At 45.6% G+C, this 20,154-nt stretch overlaps 1 protein-coding gene and 1 pseudogene across 7 annotated transcripts in view; both read right to left on the bottom strand.

Moving 5' to 3' along the window:
- Window positions 1–20,154, bottom strand: part of LOC119441917 (uncharacterized) — a 34,069-nt gene continuing 13,915 nt past the window's right edge. For 2 of the 7 annotated variants that reach the window (XM_049661732.1, XM_049661733.1), the window contains exons 4-8: window positions 17,309–17,425; window positions 13,204–13,355; window positions 5,605–5,826; window positions 2,851–3,018; window positions 6–2,059 (exon numbers count right to left, since the gene is read on the bottom strand). In XM_049661732.1, coding sequence (XP_049517689.1) covers window positions 476–2,059; window positions 2,851–3,018; window positions 5,605–5,826; window positions 13,204–13,355; window positions 17,309–17,425 — 2,243 coding nt within the window. In that variant the 3' untranslated portion in view covers window positions 6–475. Of the gene's footprint in view, window positions 2,060–2,850; window positions 3,019–5,604; window positions 5,827–13,203; window positions 13,356–17,308; window positions 17,426–20,154 lie in introns of all 7 variants that reach the window. The other 5 variants (XM_049661736.1, XM_049661737.1, XM_049661735.1 and 2 more) reach the window with 5 other exon arrangements.
- Window positions 7,333–9,034, bottom strand: LOC125943190 (tigger transposable element-derived protein 4-like; annotated as a pseudogene).

Consider the following 20,154-nt stretch of genomic DNA (forward strand, 5'->3'; position numbering starts at 1 on the left):
GCGGTCATGCTCTAGATACCGACCATTGAACACACAAAAATTTCGGGCGATATAAAATGCATACACAGACACGGTATAACACCATTCCTTCAACTGTGCTACAGGCATTAGGTACTATAAGCTTAATGTGGAACATTGTGGCACAGTTATGTGAAGGGGGCACATACAATGGAATACCCTGTAATGCTGCTGTAAGCAACATGAATAAATACCCTCCCTGACTAGATATTTTGTAGGAATTTAACTGCAATGGTTCAAGGCACTAAACACACAACTCAAAAATCACACTTTGCCTCTTAGGAATATAGTCTTTCCGCATTCTGTCATACTCAGTGGGCCATTTCAATTCACCGAGGTGGTGCAGCATATTCTTCAGCATGCCCTATCACATCTTAATGGCCACATTATCACGGTCATCATCGCCAAGTTGGTCCTCAAACAGAGCCTGTATTGCACAAGTGCATCAACAGTTGTTTCAATTCTTGTCCTTGCTTTGATCAGGCACTGGAGTAGAGGGAGCTTGCCCCCTTTCTGTTCCACCACTCTCAGATTTGGTAGCTGTCTGCTTCCCTGAGGTTTCGCCATGCCACTCAACCAGGGAGCCAGGTTCTTGCTTCACAATATCCGATTCCGTTACAGTGGCTCCAGCATTACCGGGCACTGCAGCTTGAACGGGGATGTTGTCAGCTTCCGCTTCTACAGGATTGGAGTATGAGATGTAAAAATCAGTAGTGCCCTGCTTTGGGCCTGTTGAAACCCGTTCAGTACTGTCAACCTTGGAAGCCTCCAGCTGTTGAATTGCAGTTGCACTGTCTAACAAAGCTGCAGCACCATTTGCCGAAGGCTCGCGCACTTCCGCCAAAACCTTTGGTTCCTGTTCCACAGCACTTGGTTCAGCTGTATTCGGCCCTACGTAGCCAGACTCGGGCTTCATTGCACTTAGTGCATCCTCTTCAGCACCACCTTCCACAGGATTGGAGTACGAGACATAAAAATCAGTAGTGGCCTGCTTTGGGCCTGTGGAAACCTGTTCAGTACTGTCAACCTTGGAAGCCTCCAGATGTTGAACTGCAGTTGCACTGTCTAACAAAGCTGCAGCACCATTTGCCGAAGGCTCGCGCACTTCCGCCAAAACCTTTGGTTCCTGTTCCACAGCACTTGTTTCAGCTGTATTCGGCCCTACGTAGCCAGACTCTGGCTTGATTGTATTTACTGCATCCTCTTCAGCACCACCTTCCACAGGATTGGAGTAAGAAACATAGAAATCTGTAGTGCCCTGTTGCAGACTATGCGATACTGGTTCCAAGCTGCCAGCACTGATGGTTTTTTCTGTACCCACGCTCTGACTTGGTGGCAAGAAATCATCCTTCTTCAACTGAACCTCAGCAGGACCCGAGTGCACAGCATGGAACGGCATACAAGGAGAGACATCTTGAGTATCTCTTCTAGCGGGAGCAGTGGTCACACCGATGCCTTCATCCGAAATGCTTTGTGAAAGACACTTGGGTTCGGTCTCCAATGGTACCTTGGAAGCACTATCACAGGAAGCAGCATTTTCTATAGAATGTGGCACTAGTCCTTTTTTGTCATGATTTTGGCAGTTGACATCACTGTCCTCTTTCAATAAGGCAGCATCCTTTGGCAACTGGCCAACCACCCTGGCTGGAAAGGGTGATTCGGGCGACTTGGAAGCCTGCATGTTTTCGGAGGACTTGCTCCCTGCTCTGATGGCACCTTCCGGGGCTTTGTGCTTGGAGAAGATGTTCATGTCGCTCTTGGCTTTGGGAGGAACACCACCAGAGCTCGCAATCTCAACGTGCTTGTCGGCAGGCAGTTCCAGTGGAAGCGGAGGTGGAGTCAGGGAACGCGGCGGCGTCGGGCAGTAAGCTGGAGAACTCGGTTTGTACGGTGAGGAGTCTCGAGAAGACATTGGCCGCCGAGTTCTCATTCTGGCCGGTGGTCGGAACAGATTGCATATTTCCATATAATGCAGGGACGCGCCTGGAGCAAAACCTTCAGCATCCAAGTCCAACAAGGGAGGGCCGCTTTGGTCGGTTTCCTATGAGGGCAAAAAGAGAGAGAGCCCTCTCAGCGAATGAGCCGGTCCCACCGTTTCGTCGCTCCACCTCTTGCCGCTGCACTGCGATGTCAACAAGGCACAATATGCTCCTCCTTTTTCGGAATTCTACGATAAACCGAATATGACTCAAGCTTGAACCAGACCTTGATGGCTGCATGTATATAGGACGCTCCTAGCATAAAAACCAGAGAAGGAAAAAGGCAACGGACCGTGCAACTTGCATCCACTTGTTAAAAAATTTCGCCATAGCGCTGGCTTGACAAGAAGGATCCAAAGATTGGCAAACAAAGGCAGACGCAAGAAGATCTCTGCACTGCCGCTGAGTGCCTGAAGTCACTAGACGCAAGAAGATCTCTGCACTGCCGCTGAGTGCCTGAAGTCACTAACACAAACTGATTCAGGCAAAATGTAGACGATATTAGATGCACAAGCTCAAGAAATTGCTAATCTGCTGATACAAAAACTGCCTCCAGTTATGATAAGCACGTATCGTTACACACAGGGTGCCCAGCAAATATTTGTTTTTCCTGCATATCCCTGACGCAAGCACGAGCAAAGTTTCACGCTATCACCAGAAAGTGCTTCCTTAGAGAAACCGATCAGCTGCAACTCTCAAGTAATGGTGCATACTTGGACATCACCACTTTAACCTGAAGTTAAGGTGGTGTCTGAAGATTATCGAACTGTGAGTACCATGGCCGTCAACGTGTGCAGGATGATCTTTAGCAAAAAAACAAAAGGGGTGGGGGGAAGAATACAAATAAACTCACCAGCCTTCCTTCCCTGCCAAAGAGCTCCAGGAAGTTAAAGATGAACTCCCTTGACTTCTCTTCCCACTTCTGGATGAATTCATGCCTTTTTCCTTCAAAGTTCTCCACCAACTGTTTGCTCTTATCTTTTAACTCATCCATCTTGTTCTGAAGCAGGAACTTCTTCTCCTGCAAATGCAAAGGGGGAAAAAAGGCTTTGTTCACTGGTCTTCTGTACTTTCAAAAGTCAGTCACTGCCTAACTGGATCGCCGTCTGACACATTTACTTCCTTCAACTTCACAAAAGCACAAAGCTATGAGGGGGATGTTGTGTGCAACCAGATTCCTTGTGCGACAAGTAATAAAACTTGTATACTTGTCAGAGGGAAGGTCAGTTAACGCACAGTTTCTACACATTGTAATATGGTATCAACTATCAACACAATAAAAATGACATTAGCACTATGTTGTAAAATGTATGTGTGAATGAATTTATTTGGAAGAGGAAGTGCGTGCTCCCCTTGACATCATCATTGCTCATTTGTTCTCAGCAGTGACAAGTCATTTTGTATACAAAGTATAGGCACACTAAAATTTCAGCCAAGAAAAAATTTAAATAAAAATTTAACCACTGAAGGTCACAAGCCCAGGCAATACAGACAACCAAGAAAAATCCTAGCAAAGCTCACCAAGAGAGAGAATCTCTACGCTGACATTCATATGCGTCCAAGCCAATTTGTGATACTAGTATCATATCTCGACTTGCAATAGCCTCAGCAGCTCAAAGCCGGCTTACCAGCACCTTCCAATGACAAAAGATAAAAGAGCACCCCCTCCGTCTTCAGAGCAAAACACGTGATAATGGAGCTTAACAGTTCACTCAGAGACCAGTGTGTTAAGACACAATAAAAACGGAAGGGGGCATAAACGAAAAAGCTAGCTTGTCACTTCTACGTATCATACTTATGTAGTGACTTTAGAATTTTACAACATTCAGGACTTTTTTTTTTACACTACATTATACACTGTTTATATAAGGAATCTGGCCAGTGCAGTAGAGAAGTCGTAATAACTGTGCAGGTACAAACAACGAGTTGGTGACTGCATGCACACAAGGGCCTCAGTGTTTTTTTACCAAAGGCCATAAAGTTACGTAAATTACGCTGTTCATTGCCATTCAATATACCGATCCCACCGGCCAGTTTCACGACGCCACCGCTGCCGCGGTGCATGCTGGTACTTGTAGTCATCTGGCCGCTCCAGCCACCCGGAGTGCCTGTGCGTCCTGTTTCCGAAGGATTTTTGGACATTTTTATGGTTCGTGTAGAGCCATCGTGCGATGGGAGGATTGGCCTGCTGCCTTCCTGGATGCTACAACCACGACACAAGGGACAAAGGCTTCGGATTCTATGTGTTTTCTAAAGAGCGAAAGCTTCGAGAGAGTGGATCCAACGGATTAATAGGTGGTACTGGTAATACACAACACGAGAAGATACACGGGGACGAATGGCGGCCACATTTCGATGCAGGCAAAATGCGAAAACACCCGTGTACTTGATTCCCGGAATTTATAGATTATTTGTCGATTATCGATTAGCTATTGATTAGCTATCAATTGGCTATTGCAAGGTATTGGCCACGTATTTGGGCTAGGCTAAGAACTACCAAGTCATGCACAGCATTTTCAGAATTTATTGATTATTGATCGATTATTGATAAGCTATTGATTGGCTATCGCAAGGTATTGGCCACGTATTTGGGCTAGGCTAAGCACTACCAAGTCATGCCCAGCATTTCCCAAAATTGATTGATTATTGATCGATTATCGATTAGCTATTGATTGACTATCACTTGGCTATCGCAAGGTATTGGTCACGTATTTGGGCTAGGCTAAGAACTACTAAGTCATGCCCAGCATTTTCTGGAATTTATTGATTATTGATCGATTAGCTATTGATTGGCTATCGCAAGGTATTAGCTACGTACGTATTTGGGCTAGGCTAAGCACTGCCAAGTCATCCCCAGAATTTTCCGGAATTTATTGATTATTGATCGATTCTAGATTAGCTATTGATTAGCTATCGATGACTTGGCGATGATTGGCTATCGGCATTTTTATGTTAAAAACGCCGCCTAGCTCACCTAAGAACTTCTAGATGTCACTGTTACCGAAGTCTGCAAGTCGTGTGCGAAACCCATGTAGGTAAGCATCATTAGGCCACGAAAGTTTCGGCGCCGCATTTCAAACCTGTTTCCAACAGGTATACAAATCCTATTATGTCTGTCGCTAAGCAAACATAACGTTGCAGTCACTGAGATGCACGTGTGAAAAAAGTGTAACGTAAAACGACCGTGTACATCAGCATGTACTACATACAAAGCTCGAACAAATACGATACTCAACGTGTAATCAGCGGGTAACAACAGAAATGAAAGAGCAGCAGGCACTTTTCAACGTTCGCCTCGCATGCTGCAATGAACAGCCGATGTAATTTCTTAAATTATACGACGAATTTTTCTTGGTGGTGGAGTCGCAGAGATGTCCGGAAAGCTCGTGCGCAGTACTCAACGAGCGGGGACTGCGGTGGTGGGGTTGACCAGTTGACTACAACCAACATGGTGGCATTGCTACTTCCGGAAAACCGGCGCATGCGCAGATCGGTTGGTGGGATCGGTCTATTGGCAGCAACAATCACACAGAGATTTATCACCAAGACGCTGAGAAGTGTTCAATACTAAATTTGCACAACAACAAGGACTACAAAAGGGGCTTACATTTAAAAACGAGACATTCATGTCTCTAGCGGAGTAACCCCTGGCGAGGTTTCGTCTGACATACACATCGTAGTCTTTGACAATCCTTGCAACTAAATCTGATGTAGAGATTCCATCTGTCCTTTGTGTGGCAAGAAACATGCCTTTCTCTTTGATAAACTTGTACACATCCTCTTCATTGCCCATACAGTAGGGAATCTCATCATGTGCCACAAAGTCAATCTGGAAAAGAAAAAAGCACGGAGAAATATACTGAGGGCCCCTCACGAGGCCACATAGGAAATTTTGGTTACACGCCGGAAGTTGTTACGTGCCCTCTAATGAGTATTTTACCGCAATTGGTTTTCAAATTACAGTGCAGTCCACTTATAACGACATCAAGAAGAATGAAAAATCCCATCGTTATAACCGATCTTCGCTATATCTGGACCGCCGTGAAAAAAAACAAAGAACACCTGCCGAATATACCTTTGTAGTCGCGAAACCAAATTTGCCACTTGCGATAAAACATTGACGTTGTAGAAAGTAGGCTGTGCATAAAACATTTATTTATACCTCTAAATAGCGCCTCAATCATTCGGCGCGCTGAAATAGAAATCTGCACTTGCTTTCGCAAAAGTTTTGGATTCACAACGCCGTGTGCATCACGTCCAGCTGCAGCACGAACACTGGCAGCAATAATTTAGTGTGCATCAAATCAATGAGCGACCCGATCGACGAAATTGCACTTTGGGTGAACATCGAGGTCGGTGTCAAAGACGGGCCATTGTCCATTTTATTGTCACTGCCGCTGCTGTCGCCGCCTTCGTCGTACAACGCCGCCGTCTGTCACGACAACAATCGCAGGACGAGGCAGCATTATCTGCACTCAGAAACTCTTCCATCGAAGCACCACCTATTTCGTCGTCAGTAGCGACGTGCTCCCAGAATTCAGTAATGTCAGCGGCTTCCACCGTGTTGGTTTCGTCCTCGCGCACAAAGCCCGCCTTTTCCGTTGATCGGCATGGCCACTGCTTCTCGCCTTCATGATCGTGGTGCTCCCGGTTTTCATAATCGTCGATATTATCGAATGCGCGAGCTCGTACTGCTTCTAGTCTTGCAAAATTTGCAGTTGCGTCTCGAGAGACACAGCTTTGAGCTTTGTCGGCACACCTCCTGCTGCGCTTTCGCGGCAGATTTCTGCGTTCACTGAGGGGGAGACGCAGCTTGTTTGTTTTGTTTTTTTTTTCCTCCCCTCCTCTTCTATGGACGCTCGCACGACCGCCGGCGACACGAAGCAGCTGGCGACATCTTGTGCACGCTGCGCCAACTTGCAATGCTCTCCGTGGCTTTCGCAATCGACGCACGGGCGGGACACGTCGCGCGGGAATGGAGGCAGATACGAACTCACTCAGGCAAACTTTTCGCCCCGTATTGGTTAAGGGCAACTCAGGAACGTAAATTTCACGATTATTCTGCATGAAAAACGCCGCCATGCATGAATTATTCTGCATGAAAAACGCCAGAAGCAAAATGTTGATCGTTATATCCGATATGCGATGAATAACATTGTTATACAGTGCAGTCCACTTATAACGATATCGAGAAAAACAATACATATGATCGTTATAACCGATGATCGCTATATCTGGACTGCCGTTATAAAAAAAAACGCGCTGCATGTATCTTTGCAGCTGCGGACTCGAATTCGCCGCTTGCTCTAAAGAATAGATGATGTAAAAAGTAGGCTGTGAAAAACAAACTTTATTTCTAGCGCTAATGATCGTGTCAAGTGTTAGACGCGCCAAAATAGTCCGAAATTTGCACTTGTTTTTGCGGCAGCTTCACAACCGCGGTGTGCATGGATTCCAGCTGCTGCGCGAACACTGGCGGCAATCCTTTAGCATGCATAAAATCAATTAAGGAGTCGATCGACGACAGTGCCCTCTGCGTGGAAATCGAGGTCGGGGTCAAGGAGCCACTGTCAATCTCGTCACTGTCACAGCTTCCGTCGCCGCCGTCGCACAACTTTGCCGTCTGTCGAGACAGCACATCTTCGGCGATCGCCTCGTCGGTGATCTCATTGCAGAACGAGGCAGCACTGTCTGCAGTCAAAAACTCCATCGACGCACCACCTGTGTCACCAGTAGGAACGCGCTCCCAGAGCTCGGTTATTTCAGCGTCTTCCACCGTGTTCGTCTCACTATCAGTGGGTTGGGGAAGTTCGTCCTGACGCACAAAGCCCGCCTTTTTGAAGCAGTTGTATATAGTTGACCGCTTTACTTCATACCACGCACCGTAAATGAAGCGCACGGCTTTCAAAAGGCTGATCTTCAGGTCAGGGGGCCTGTCTGCATGACCCTATGTGCCAGGAGCTGTGCGGTCAATTACTAAGATTAGCCACTCCAGTATGCACCGCCGATACAGGGCTTTAAAGTTGGCTATCACACCGGCGTCCAACGGCTGCAGGCCTGCTGTAGTATTCGGAGGCAGAAACATCAATTCGACAGATGTTAGCTTCGGGCTAATGCTGTGTGCGCTACAGTTGTCAAGTAGCAACACTACTTTCCTTCCTTGGCCTTCAATTATACTGTAGAACTCGAGCAGCCATTCTTCGAACAGGTCGCGGGTCATCCACGCCTTCTTATTACTGTGATAGTGGACCGGGATGTGCTGATTCTTAAAGCACATTGGCTTCTTTGATCGCCCGATCATGAAAGGCTTGAGACGATGGCTCCCGTCCATGCCAACGTACAGCAACACGGTCACCCTAAGTTTCGAGTGCTTCCTGCCGGGGCATCGATCTCCTTTAAGAGCATGAGTCATCGACGGCAATATTTGAAAAAACAGAGCAGTTTCGTCGCAATTATATATATGTCCTTCTCCGCATAGCGCTCCAGCACGCCGGGCAGCTTTGTCTGTAGCCGCTGCTGCTTTGCCTGTGTGTCCAAAGGCGCCGCTTCCCCTACCACATTTGTGTAAACGATTCCGTGCAGCTATTTAAAGCGCTGGATCCAGCCTCCCCCAGGCTCAAAATTTGGGCGTCCCAGAAGAAAAGCGAAGTTTTTTGCTTTGGTGGTAAGTACTAGCCCACTCATAGGCACATTATGCGCGCGGGTTGTTATGAACCACTGGTAAAACGCCTCTTCAACATCGGCGTACAAAGGGTCTCTAACCCTTTTCCACTGATCGGCATGGCCGCTAATAGCACCTGCCTTCACAATCGCGGTGCTTCTGGTTTTCAAAATGGTTGATATTGTCGACTGGGCGAGCTCATACTTCCTCACGAGGGCGCTCCCCTTGAAGCCGCGTCAAGGGTCCTGCAAAATATCCATCTTCGTGTCAAGCGACACAGCTTTGCACTTTGTCAGCGCCATCTTTGAACTGGGCTGTCAGCTGCGAAGCTGCTATTGCACTCGCTGAGAGAGAGAGACTGAGTGGGGGACGGGTGCCACCGCGCTGCTTTGCTTGTCGCTATTTTTTTATTGCGATAGCAATTATATGGACACTACAAAGCAGATTTCTGCCGTCAGCGTTGCCATCGTCGTTGCCGTCGCCGTGAGGTTCCGTATGACGTCAATGGAGATGAAATCGTCGCCGCGCGCCGCCGAACGCTGTATATGCGATTGAAAGGGAGCGAGGGAAGTGCGCTTTTATGGGGAGTGAACCCACGGCGGAGAACAAACGCGCGTTCTGCTCCGTGCTCCCTTAAGGGCTACAGAAGTAGGCGTCTCTCGCCTCCTTTACAATCACCATATATGTAGAGCAAACGCGCCTTCTTCCGACGCGCGAAAGGCCGTGGGGGGGGGGGGGGGGGAAGCGACATTTAGCTGCGGCACCAAGTGCCTATTTATATCAGAGGTTCCGGCAACAGTCACCAACGCCGCACGCGTTTTGTGCGAACGCGGGCAAAATGCCGACGGCGTCGACAACAGTTCTGCGTGTTGCCGGTGCTGCTGCATGTCCAAGTTTATACAGCTGATAAAGCTACTATCATTACTCCGTATAGCTCTCTACAAATTTGCTATCGCAATTGATGCTTCGCCTTTCAGGTGAAACTGCGACAACTTTTTTTATATGCGAAGCATTTCTTGCCGGCGGCTCCGTCTGTTGTCCTGCGTCCCACACCCCCACAGCGCATGCGTGTCCCCTCCCCCTCTCTCTCCTCTCCTACGCTCCCCCCCTTTCTGTCCTCTAGGAATCCTGTACGGAGCAGCGCCCGCATGCCACACCCCAAAAGCACGTCCCCTCCCCCTCTCTCTCCTCTCCTACGCCCCCCCCCCCCTTTCTCTCCTCTCAGAATCCAGAGCGGCGCGCTCGACAGGTGGTGTGACAGCTGCATACTCCGCTAGGGGCGCCACGGTAGTTCCGCGGTATGAAAATGACCTTAACACTTCCGTGACCGCGCCTATTTCCACAATATTATGTTATCAATGGTATAAATTCAGATTTCTGGACAGCTAGCGCCACTGAATGAGTTAAAGAGAAACAATCTTATCAGTTTCACTTTCGTGTTTCTCTTTTCCGCCATGCGGGGATTTTTAAAGTGCCTCCATAGTCGAATTTGTGGATTATGGTAGCAGCACAGACTTGGAAGACGGCTTCGATTCGACAAGACTTTAGTACAGAGGGCAAAAGTGTGTCAAATCGCTCTGGAACATCAACGGGCATCCGCCAGCGATTTTTGCTTTCTTCTCGGACATTTTCATCGTGGCCGCACGTTGATCTAAGTATATCTGTCATGTTCTAAAGGTCACAGTTCTTACTGGCAGGGCGTCAGCGTCATACGGGCGGGACCGAACAACGGAATTTAAGGGCCGGCGGCTGCACAGAGAGTGGAGTTTTGTGCCCGGAGACAGCTGGGAGTAGACTGTGGCGATGTGCTATGAGGCATCACTCAATGTGCCGTTTTAGCTATCCCCTTTCTTCTTTTTATCAATGATTTACAGATCAATACTAAAGCCAAAGTAAGAACATTTGATGATGACTGCATTATCTACAAGGAAATAACCTGCCGTGAAGACCAGATAACCTTAAACAGTGCACTTGAAAATATAACACAATGATGCCAAACGTGGCAGATGGTGATTAACACAGAAAAAACAATTTGTATGACAGTGACAAATAAAAGAGCGTCCATGAATTCCCATATTATTTACAAGGACAGATGTTAAGTAGAAGAGTATAAATATTTAGGCATCATAATTTCATCAGATCTGAAATGGGACAAGCAGGGAACATATATTGGTAATAGAGCATTGGCACTTCTATACTCATTTAGCTCGCTTAGATCCGCATCAATAGATACTAAACGCTTAGCATACCTGTCACTCGTTCTCTCTATACTAGATAATGCAATAGTATGTTGGTTTCCCTTTCGTAAACAGTACATAGCAAAATTGGAGAACGTACAAAGGAAACAATTAGATTTCCTTTTAATAAGTTCCAAAACAAAACCCACCAAGCACTCAACAGAATACAGATTACACAACGACATATTCAGGTACACCTTTTTTCGACATGCAATCAATGAATGGTTCGCCTGATGATGCTGTCACCTGCATATCACTCGAAGCTTTTATCGCCAAGATATCAAACAATGCTTTGTAGTTACGATTGGTATGGCAGGCGTGCTGCGTCGTACAATGGCATTCTGATTCACTTCTCAGTTTCTTGTTTCCTGCCCTGATTTTTTTGCTGCTCATGACTCCCCCAGTACCCACTGAGTCTCATCTCTTGTGCAATGAATATGCAATGTATCTACACTTTCTTTTTTTGTGCTTCTTTCATGTGCTAAACCTTCCAACATGGCATTTACTACTTTTTTTCTCATCCTTCTATAGCGTTTGTATAATGAATATAGAGTGCACATGTACTGCCTAGTTGAACTCAACTTATTTATGTCCACGCCAACTTGAACTGTGTTCTCTTGAATATGTATCCTGCCCCTTTCCTGCAACAGCCTCAAATGTGAGGCTAGCAGTATGTTCAAACAAATAAATAAGACGCACCTGTTCGTTCGGTAAGCGATTTAAAAAAATTAGAGACATTTCACTCCGTAAATGCGGGTCACGCGCAAGCGTATGGGTGCCATATATTTCCTATATGATTGCAATAGCAATGATACGGACACTGCAGGCGCATTTCTGCAGTCGTGGTTGCCGTGATGTTGCCTATAAAAACCAAGGGCGATAAAAGCGTCCCCACACCGTATGCTGTACGTGCGAGTGAAAGTGTGCGACGGTGAGCCGAATTGCGCACAAGGGAGGAAAGCGGGAAGGCAGCGGGGGAGGGAGGGGGGGGGCAGCTTGTACTCTGGTAGCAACCGCATAGTTTGTGCAGCGGCGCCCGCTGTATCTTGAAAGCGATCTGCAGATGCGATGACTTCGGAGTCGGTCGACTCGTGGTTGGTCGACTCGCGGTCGGTTTACCGCCGCTTGCGTTGCTGCTCCATCCTTCACACACGGCGCTCGGTATCTCAATCACAAGAAGAGCCCGATACCTCAATAGCGCGCACAGAACCCATAGCAATTAAGTCAACAAGCGTGCTTCACGTGGACATAACATCGAATCCGATTTTGACGACAGTTTTTCCTAAAAAATATGTACATAAGTCGCACCATTCTATACGATGCACCGACGAAAAATTCAGAGAAACAAAAAGTGTCTTATACACCGGGAAATACGGTATACACTTAAACATCAAGCATTTTCTGTGGCAGGAAAGAAAATATTTCCTAGACCACCCGAAAACAACTGATTTTCCCACAGTCACGAAAGTGTTAAGTTGACCAAGATGCTGTATACGCTCTGAAAGATTTCAATATACAGTGCCGACAAACATGTTGCCAGCACAGGAAGTGATGACAAGGACATTAAGAAGGCCATTGGGTGCTTTCCACACCTGTAAGGGAATTCCAGACTTGATAAAGGTAATAAAAATTAGTTGCTGCTAAAGCTTCAACAAAAATTACAGCATTCATTGCTTTGTAGTAAGCTTTTCATTGTTATTTAACGAGCGTTTCACTTAACTAGAGCTTCCATTTTATATGAATGTTTTTTAGTGCCTATAAGCTTCATATTCTGATTGAACTATACACATATGGACCTGAAAAACTTTTTTTCAACAAGCATGTTCTTCACTGCGTAATAACTATTTTTAATTTTAGAAATGTGATCACATTTACTGATTTATCATGAAATAATTGTCCGCATATCTGAGTTATTTTTTTTATGTGCCGATCTAATGCACTAAAATTAAATATACAGCATCATACCGCCACAAAGTTTCGAAACCTGTCTTTAGAGAACTTAAGCTTAAGCCCAACACTAAGACTCTACGGGAAGCTAAATGAAAGTTGGCAAACTGTTCAGTTTAGCAGAGCTACTACACTCGAACCCGGATATATCGAATCTGAAGGGGATCCCAAAAAAGTTCCGATATATAGGCAATTCGATATATAAATATAAATTCTATACAAAATGTTTCGAGGGACATATGTCATACCCAATTTGCTATACACTATAGTTGCCAAGAAAACGATGCGTGGGAAGTGCAAAACCCACTCCATCCTGCCTATTGTCACTGTTTAGCTATGACCAACCTATGCAGACACATACCTTGTTCTTCTGAAGAAAAGCGTCGTCTATCACCCAGGGTGCGTCCCTCAGAACCTCGTCGACATATCGACAGTGGCGGACAGCTTCATACCGCTCAGCGTCATTCATCACTGTCCTTCCTTTCATCGTATGCGTGAGATGATCACTGTTCACTGCAAGTGTAAAAGTGAGTACAATATGTAAGTACTCACTCAAATATGCTACAGAAATATCTATGTGACTCTTCACACTTGGGCGTGACCAAGATGTATTGAACAACAGTACAATGAAGGCTGTCGGGATTGCCAAGGTACCCTCAACATATGGTTGTACAATACAACCTCGTTAATTCGGATTTCACGGGACCAAAAAAAAAAATGTCCGTATTAACCGATTGTCGAATTATGGAGGGTATCACGAAAACAATAAACAAGTGCTTAATATGTCAACGCGCTTTTATTTACTGAATGAATCAGCAAATTCTGTTCCTATGTTGCACAAAAGCATTGCGAAAGCAGCTGCAATTCTCGCCATCTCGTGACTGATAAGCAATCACAGCAGCGAAGGCCTCGCGACTTCATTCACAGCGCGGCCGAGGCACGCGCCTTCATCTGAGACATGTTTTTCACTACCACGCGCACATCCTAATTATTTTTTTCGCCAGTGTCGCCAGGTCGCCGCCCATCGCGATGTACATGGTGCTCTTCATCCTCGACAACTTTGCACCGAGTCAAAACGAAACTACCGTTTGCTGCAACTGCGGACGAAACTGCGGTCGCTATCGACGCGATCATGGATGGCGACTACGCAGTCATGAAGGCACACGGCCGACGCACGCACCGAGCCAAAACGAAACTACAGTTTGCCACAACCACTGCAGACAGAACTGTGGCCGCTATCGACGCGATCATGGATGGTGACTGCGCAGTCATGAAGGCACGCGGCCATCACAATGCTATGTGTGGCGGTAAACACAAGAATAAAGGCTTTGAAGGCACAAATAGGCACGAAGCGTTCCGCCGTTGCTGTCACTCACGTACGTTCCTACTGAAGGCCACGGCAATACAAACTCTGCCGCTTCATTTTGGTGGACGCGCTGTTTTTGCTCTTTTGCGGCGCCCCGCGCTTGCCGAGCTCAGACAGGAGAGTTGTCTGAATTAGTTGATGTGCAATTAAATACATACGAATTAGCGAGTTTGATTGCATTAAATAATGCATACGCCTGCCAGGACCAAAGGACATGGTCGAATTATCCGATTTTCCAAATTAGCGAGGGTCGAATTAACGAGGTTTTACTGTAATGGCCTATCAGCAGCTGCCACATGGCGATGCTGTGTTGACACAGTGCAAGTATAGTCACAAGATTTTCAACGCATCTGAAGGCAAACGTGACAAGTCTATACGACAATGCCAGCGAGAATCAGCAGGGTGATGGCTAAGGGCCAACAGTAATCGGCCAGTGCTCAAGGACAATTGCTGGTAGTGCGGACAAGTTTGTTATGTAGTGTTGACTTCATTTTACAGGCTGCACAGTCCGTCCTGGTTTGTAAAGTTCAGTTATTAAATAGTGTTTCATTCATGTCAACCGCTCTCGCTGCTGCCTCTTCATGGTGATGGCTACCTGATCCTACAAAGAAGCCAAGGTACTTCAAGGTAATTTCATAAAATTCAAATTGATCTTGAGAAGAACTCCTATAGTACTCCTGAAAAACACTGCAAGGGAGAAATCCAGTGCTACTGGAGTAATTCATGGGAAGTCCTCGACAATACTAAGAGGCACAGCCTGAAAGCACGCAGCTTGTATGCAGTATTCAATATTTTAAAATATTTGATCGAATATTATGCTATTAAATATATGCTTCGGCTCTAATTTCAGTATTTGAAGTTTTCAAAGTATTCGAAATGAACGAATGTGCATTTTGCTACATATAAGCCGCACAGCAATTACAACACTCTGAAAAGAAAAAGACCGGCTTGTATAACCTATGAAGATAACTGCATACAATGCCTAAACCCTATTGTGATAAGCATCTTCATCTATCTGCTTCACAGCACACGTGGAGTAGTGCTGTTGGAAGTGTACTGCACACATTTGATAGGGTGTATGCATGAATGGCGACAGCTCAGCGCATTGTGGGTAGCGTGCCACATTGGTGCACTCTGCAGCGAGAAGAAGCACGTACTGCCGCACAGCTGCACGTCGAATAAATGGTGCTATGCGCTGCCATGTGTTGCAGCAACCATTTCGAACTAAAAGAGGATAAGCTAAAGACGAAGCAGCAGAAATATGAGCTTTAGAATTCTTAAGGAGGGCACACATGAGTGCAATGAGATCGGAGAACTTTCCGAACAGAGACGACGCGATGAATCTCCTGTGTGAATAGGCATGAACTTGCAGTGAATCCTGACAAATACAGGGTCTGTTCTCGACACTTATCAGGTACTTAAACCATCGGTGCTTTGACTATGCTGCGTGCAAGCGAGTCGGATCATGGTCGTGCGCACTTGTCACTGATTTTAAGGGCGGACAGTATGCATAGATTTAGCGCCTTCTTGACATAAAGTCAATGTAAGTATCACTTTTAGCTTGCATGTGTCACTGCAAAGTCTTTAATCTGGAAATGCGGCACATAAACAAGGCTCCACTTTACCACGTTTTCGTGTTGTAAAAAGAGGAGGTAAAGCTATGCAATGTTGACCCTGCATGCTGGCGACTGCGCTACGAATATTTACAAATTCCTTGTTCCAAGAAAAATCTTTTTAAGAAGAATCAACAGAATTTTTAATAAGAATCAACTGAAGTTGTGGAATGCATCATAAGGGCAGGACTTCCACACAAGCGGGTGGGTGCATGAGCCATGGCTAAAGTAAGTAATGACAGACAGTGATCATCGTCACACTGTTAAACGTTTTAGAATTTGTGCTTTGCATTTCTTCACAACTAAGGCTCTTATTTCTCTTTTTTTTTTTAAATCAGGTTAACCACTTCCATACAGCTGCTGAGCATTCCATGATGAGTGCATTCAGCGCACATCATATGTATTGTGACGAAGCCCAGTATGGATTTCCATCACTGAAGAGGTCCGACGGGCGACCTACAACATGAGAACGTAGTAAAGTGGAGTCTGGTTTACACGCTGCATTTCAAAATTAAAGACGCATGCAAGCTAGAAGTGATACTTACGCTGACTTCATGTCAACAAGATTCTAATTATGTGCGTACTCGCCTGGCTCTAAATCCAGTCAAAAATATGCATTACTGCGATCCAACAACGCGACAAATACGCATAGTCAAATCACCGATGGCTAACGTACGTGATAAGAAGTGCAGAGAACAGGCCCTGCATTTGTCAGCATTCAACGCAACTTGCTCACGAAAACCGTAGCTGTCGATTCTAACATGTTTTATAGTTTACCATATTTCTGCACATATAATACGTACCAACTTGACGTAAGGTCGTCAACGAGCCCAAATTTGTTAACTTTACGGAAAATTGGGGAGACCCGACAGGTATGCTATCAATGTATCCTGAACTTTTCTTTTGGATGAGAAAACTTGCTCACAAGGTGGCAACACAAAAAGAAAAATTTACAGCACAGCAGAAATATAACTAAAATTAAGCGTTTCAGAAACAAGAGTCTCAAACTAAAGAATAAGGAATTGAAGACAAAATGAAGTTTTTGTTGGCTGCGATGGCATGCATTAGCAACTATGGAATAATTGCTAATAGGTGCTGGATTAACTAATTCCATGAATTACCTTGCAATTCCTGTAATCGTGTAAACAAACTAGCAATACATTAGCATTCCACAATTTTTTCCTGCAATGCTTAAGGAAAGCTCTCTAGCAAAATGGGTAGACTACCAATGCAAAATGCAACAAGTTTCAGGGCAGATACCTTACAACTGCTGCTAATCTCAGGATTCCTACCAAGTGAAAACATGCACTAAAAATAATAATTAAATCAGTATATTAAATTTATTCACAGCTATTACACAACTCCCGATGTCAACCACTGCAATGGATTATGACCAGCAAAAGTAATTTTTGTTAACATTTAGTACAACACATATTTCTTCCTCTAAGTCTAAAGCAACATACTACTTCACGAAAGGTACTACCTACCCCCAACAATGAGATAGACATTTGGGAAGGCAGATTTCGCTTGCATTAGCTGCCTTGCATGGCCTTGGTGGAACAAATCGTAGATGCCGTCGGCATACACCCTAATTGGCCGAGGTGCTGAAAAAGCAAGAAAGTGCACATAATTTTAACATATACCGGCCCATTCGCAGTTGTTTGCATTAAAGGAGTGTCACAACAGGAGGGTGAGCGGGAAAGCTATATATAAGCTCTTTCAAATCTTTACATTGTATACAAAAGCCGAAGCTCTAGAGGCTTCCCTGAACTAGAACAAATGCACCATCACATACAGGTTGCAAGTAAAGTAAAAAAGAAAGTTACGATTCCCTCCAAACTATGGATGTGTAACAGCGATAGCTACTGCATCATTACGCGCAGCAACGCTCATATCGTTTTGCGTCTCACCATGTTCGCCAAGCATTTGCAGCAGCACACAAACTATCGACTTTGCCACACCAAGACTTTTGCTGCCATCTTCACTCAACTAGTTTCACCTTGTGGTTGGTTTAGTACTGAGTTGAGCCCCATAGCATGTACCACAGCAACCACCGCCTCATGATCCAATGCTGCTCTTGGTACTTATATTTCACCAATGTCCTAATGGTTGGAGCATCAACTTCGGAACGCCACATTATTGTAATTACTACATTGTCTTGAAATTAAGTGCATCCTCTGTTCTGAAGCCAGTAAAGCCCTGAGAAATGTTGAGTCTCCAGCGCTTCCTCGATTAGCGTTATGCTAACACTACTAAATGCGTTTGTGAGCCCCTAGCTTCCTCAAAATGTTCAGCCGCTTCGACACGATCTTGAAAAAGTCCTCCATGCCCCTGAAAAACAGACTACTCCTGTGCCACATAAAGGCTTCCTGGAAATATTCTGACAACACTAAGAGGCTCCTTCACAATACAAAAAGGCACGTAGCCTGCATGCAGCAGATGCAAGCTGTCCACCGCGCCATTTATTGGCAATCGGGACAAGCAAGCATCGAAGAAAGAAAGAACTAAGAGAGCGTTACTAACAACCTTGAAGACAAAAGAGTCACCCCAGCACACGATCCCGTCGTGGTAAGTTTTAGTGTCTTCCACTGCCACGCTTAGCACAAGCTTTCTTGAAAAGACAATGGGTGTAACAGGAACCTTGCAAAGACGATGATAAATGTATGCACTGTAAAACAAACGACTCAAGTTGCACAAACATAACAGGAGAAAATGTACACAGAGCAGCTGGCAAGGCACCCTAACAAGTGCACATCTATTAAAACCTGCCACGACCCAAGCACACTGGGCCAAGTTCACTGAGAAGAGTCACATGGTGGGCCGGCTTTTTGAGAGAGAAAAGGCGAAGGGGATGGCTTCACGAATAGTTGACATCCAATGGTTGGCTGCGTGAGGTAATGGTTCCTCCTAATTTATTTCCTTGCTAAATGCATGCAAGACAAGCCTGCTTAGCAAGCCCTCCATGATGTGGCTTTTACTAAAATGGTGTTTACTTTTGACACATTTCCTTTGCATATTTGTTTCACGACCTATGAATTTCGCAGACAGCACAGTCAGTGCATCCGCACCAGCACTGCCGCCGATCAACCCTGTTGTGTGGTGCACAAGATGAGCCAGACAGAAAACTTTTGGTGTTTGTCAGTGCCCAATGCAAGCAGAGTAGACCCTCAACATAATTTTTTTTTTCCACTCTTAGGTCCATTGAACACACATATTTCTTTGCATGATTTCGTGGGAAAAAGTAATTTTGTTCTGCACTTTCAACTTGACACCCTAAAGGAAGGTGGCCAAGGAGCATTTGGCCAAAATTCAATCCCATTCATATATACTGATGTAACAGCCTAATGACTCACACCAACAGATCCACAACTAGTACATTTATCAACAAAAATAATAAAGTGGAATCTCGTTGATATGAATCTGCGTAATATGTTTTTCAAGTTTCTTTTTTTTTTTTTCACGGCCAACACCCCATAGAAGATTTTTCATACGGTTGACACAATCTCAGTTTCACCTGAAATAAGATAACACGAGTGCTAACTGGCACAGTAATCCCTCGTTATAATGAAGTCAGTGGGACGACTAAAAAATTTGTTATAAGCGGTAATTTGCTATAAGCGTTGTCCTGACCCAAGAAAAGCTAAAGCAGTCGAGCTTTAATTGCGGCACAACTGCAAAGAAGTCAAAATACAATGTATTCAGTGAAGCAAAACTTTATTCAGGTGCAAAAAAGGCAGCGAGTTTTTGCTGTTTCAAGTTCTTAGAGGGAGCGAGCAACCCCTGCTCCAATTTGACCAAGCATTGCACGAAGCCGTGGTCGCGGCCCATGCATTCAACCTTATTCCACAGCAGGCGTAGGTACTCCCGCGTCTGCACCATAGTTGGCACTTCACATGGCTCTTCATCCTCATCGGGGCCACAAACAGTGTCAATTATCTCCGCATCTGTTGCTGGGCACAAGCTTCAAAATGTCATCAGGGCATCTCGCTTTCCTTGTCAGTGCGCGCTGGTGATGGCGACGGTTGCAATGGCGGACTTGGCATCGGCTTCACGTGTAGCGGAAGAAAGGCGATTGGAGTCGTGGAGACCAAGAAGCAGGAACCACAGAAGGGCACCCGTTGGTGGAAGATTGTGCTCGGGCGGGCAGGCCAGAAGAGAGCAGCTTTGAAAGAGCAGCGACATCAGAACTGGCACCGAGGAGGCGAGGACTTGACATGAAGGCGAGTGAGAGGAGTGACTGGTGTCCAAACAGCTTGCAGACTGGAAGGCAGTGGCTGCTTTTATAGGGGGGGGTGCGGAGGTCACGAAAGACTACGATAGTATCGCGCTAGAA

This window comes from Dermacentor silvarum, chromosome 2 (genome assembly GCF_013339745.2).
Source record: "Dermacentor silvarum isolate Dsil-2018 chromosome 2, BIME_Dsil_1.4, whole genome shotgun sequence".
NCBI classification, from domain to species: Eukaryota; Metazoa; Arthropoda; class Arachnida; order Ixodida; family Ixodidae; genus Dermacentor; species Dermacentor silvarum.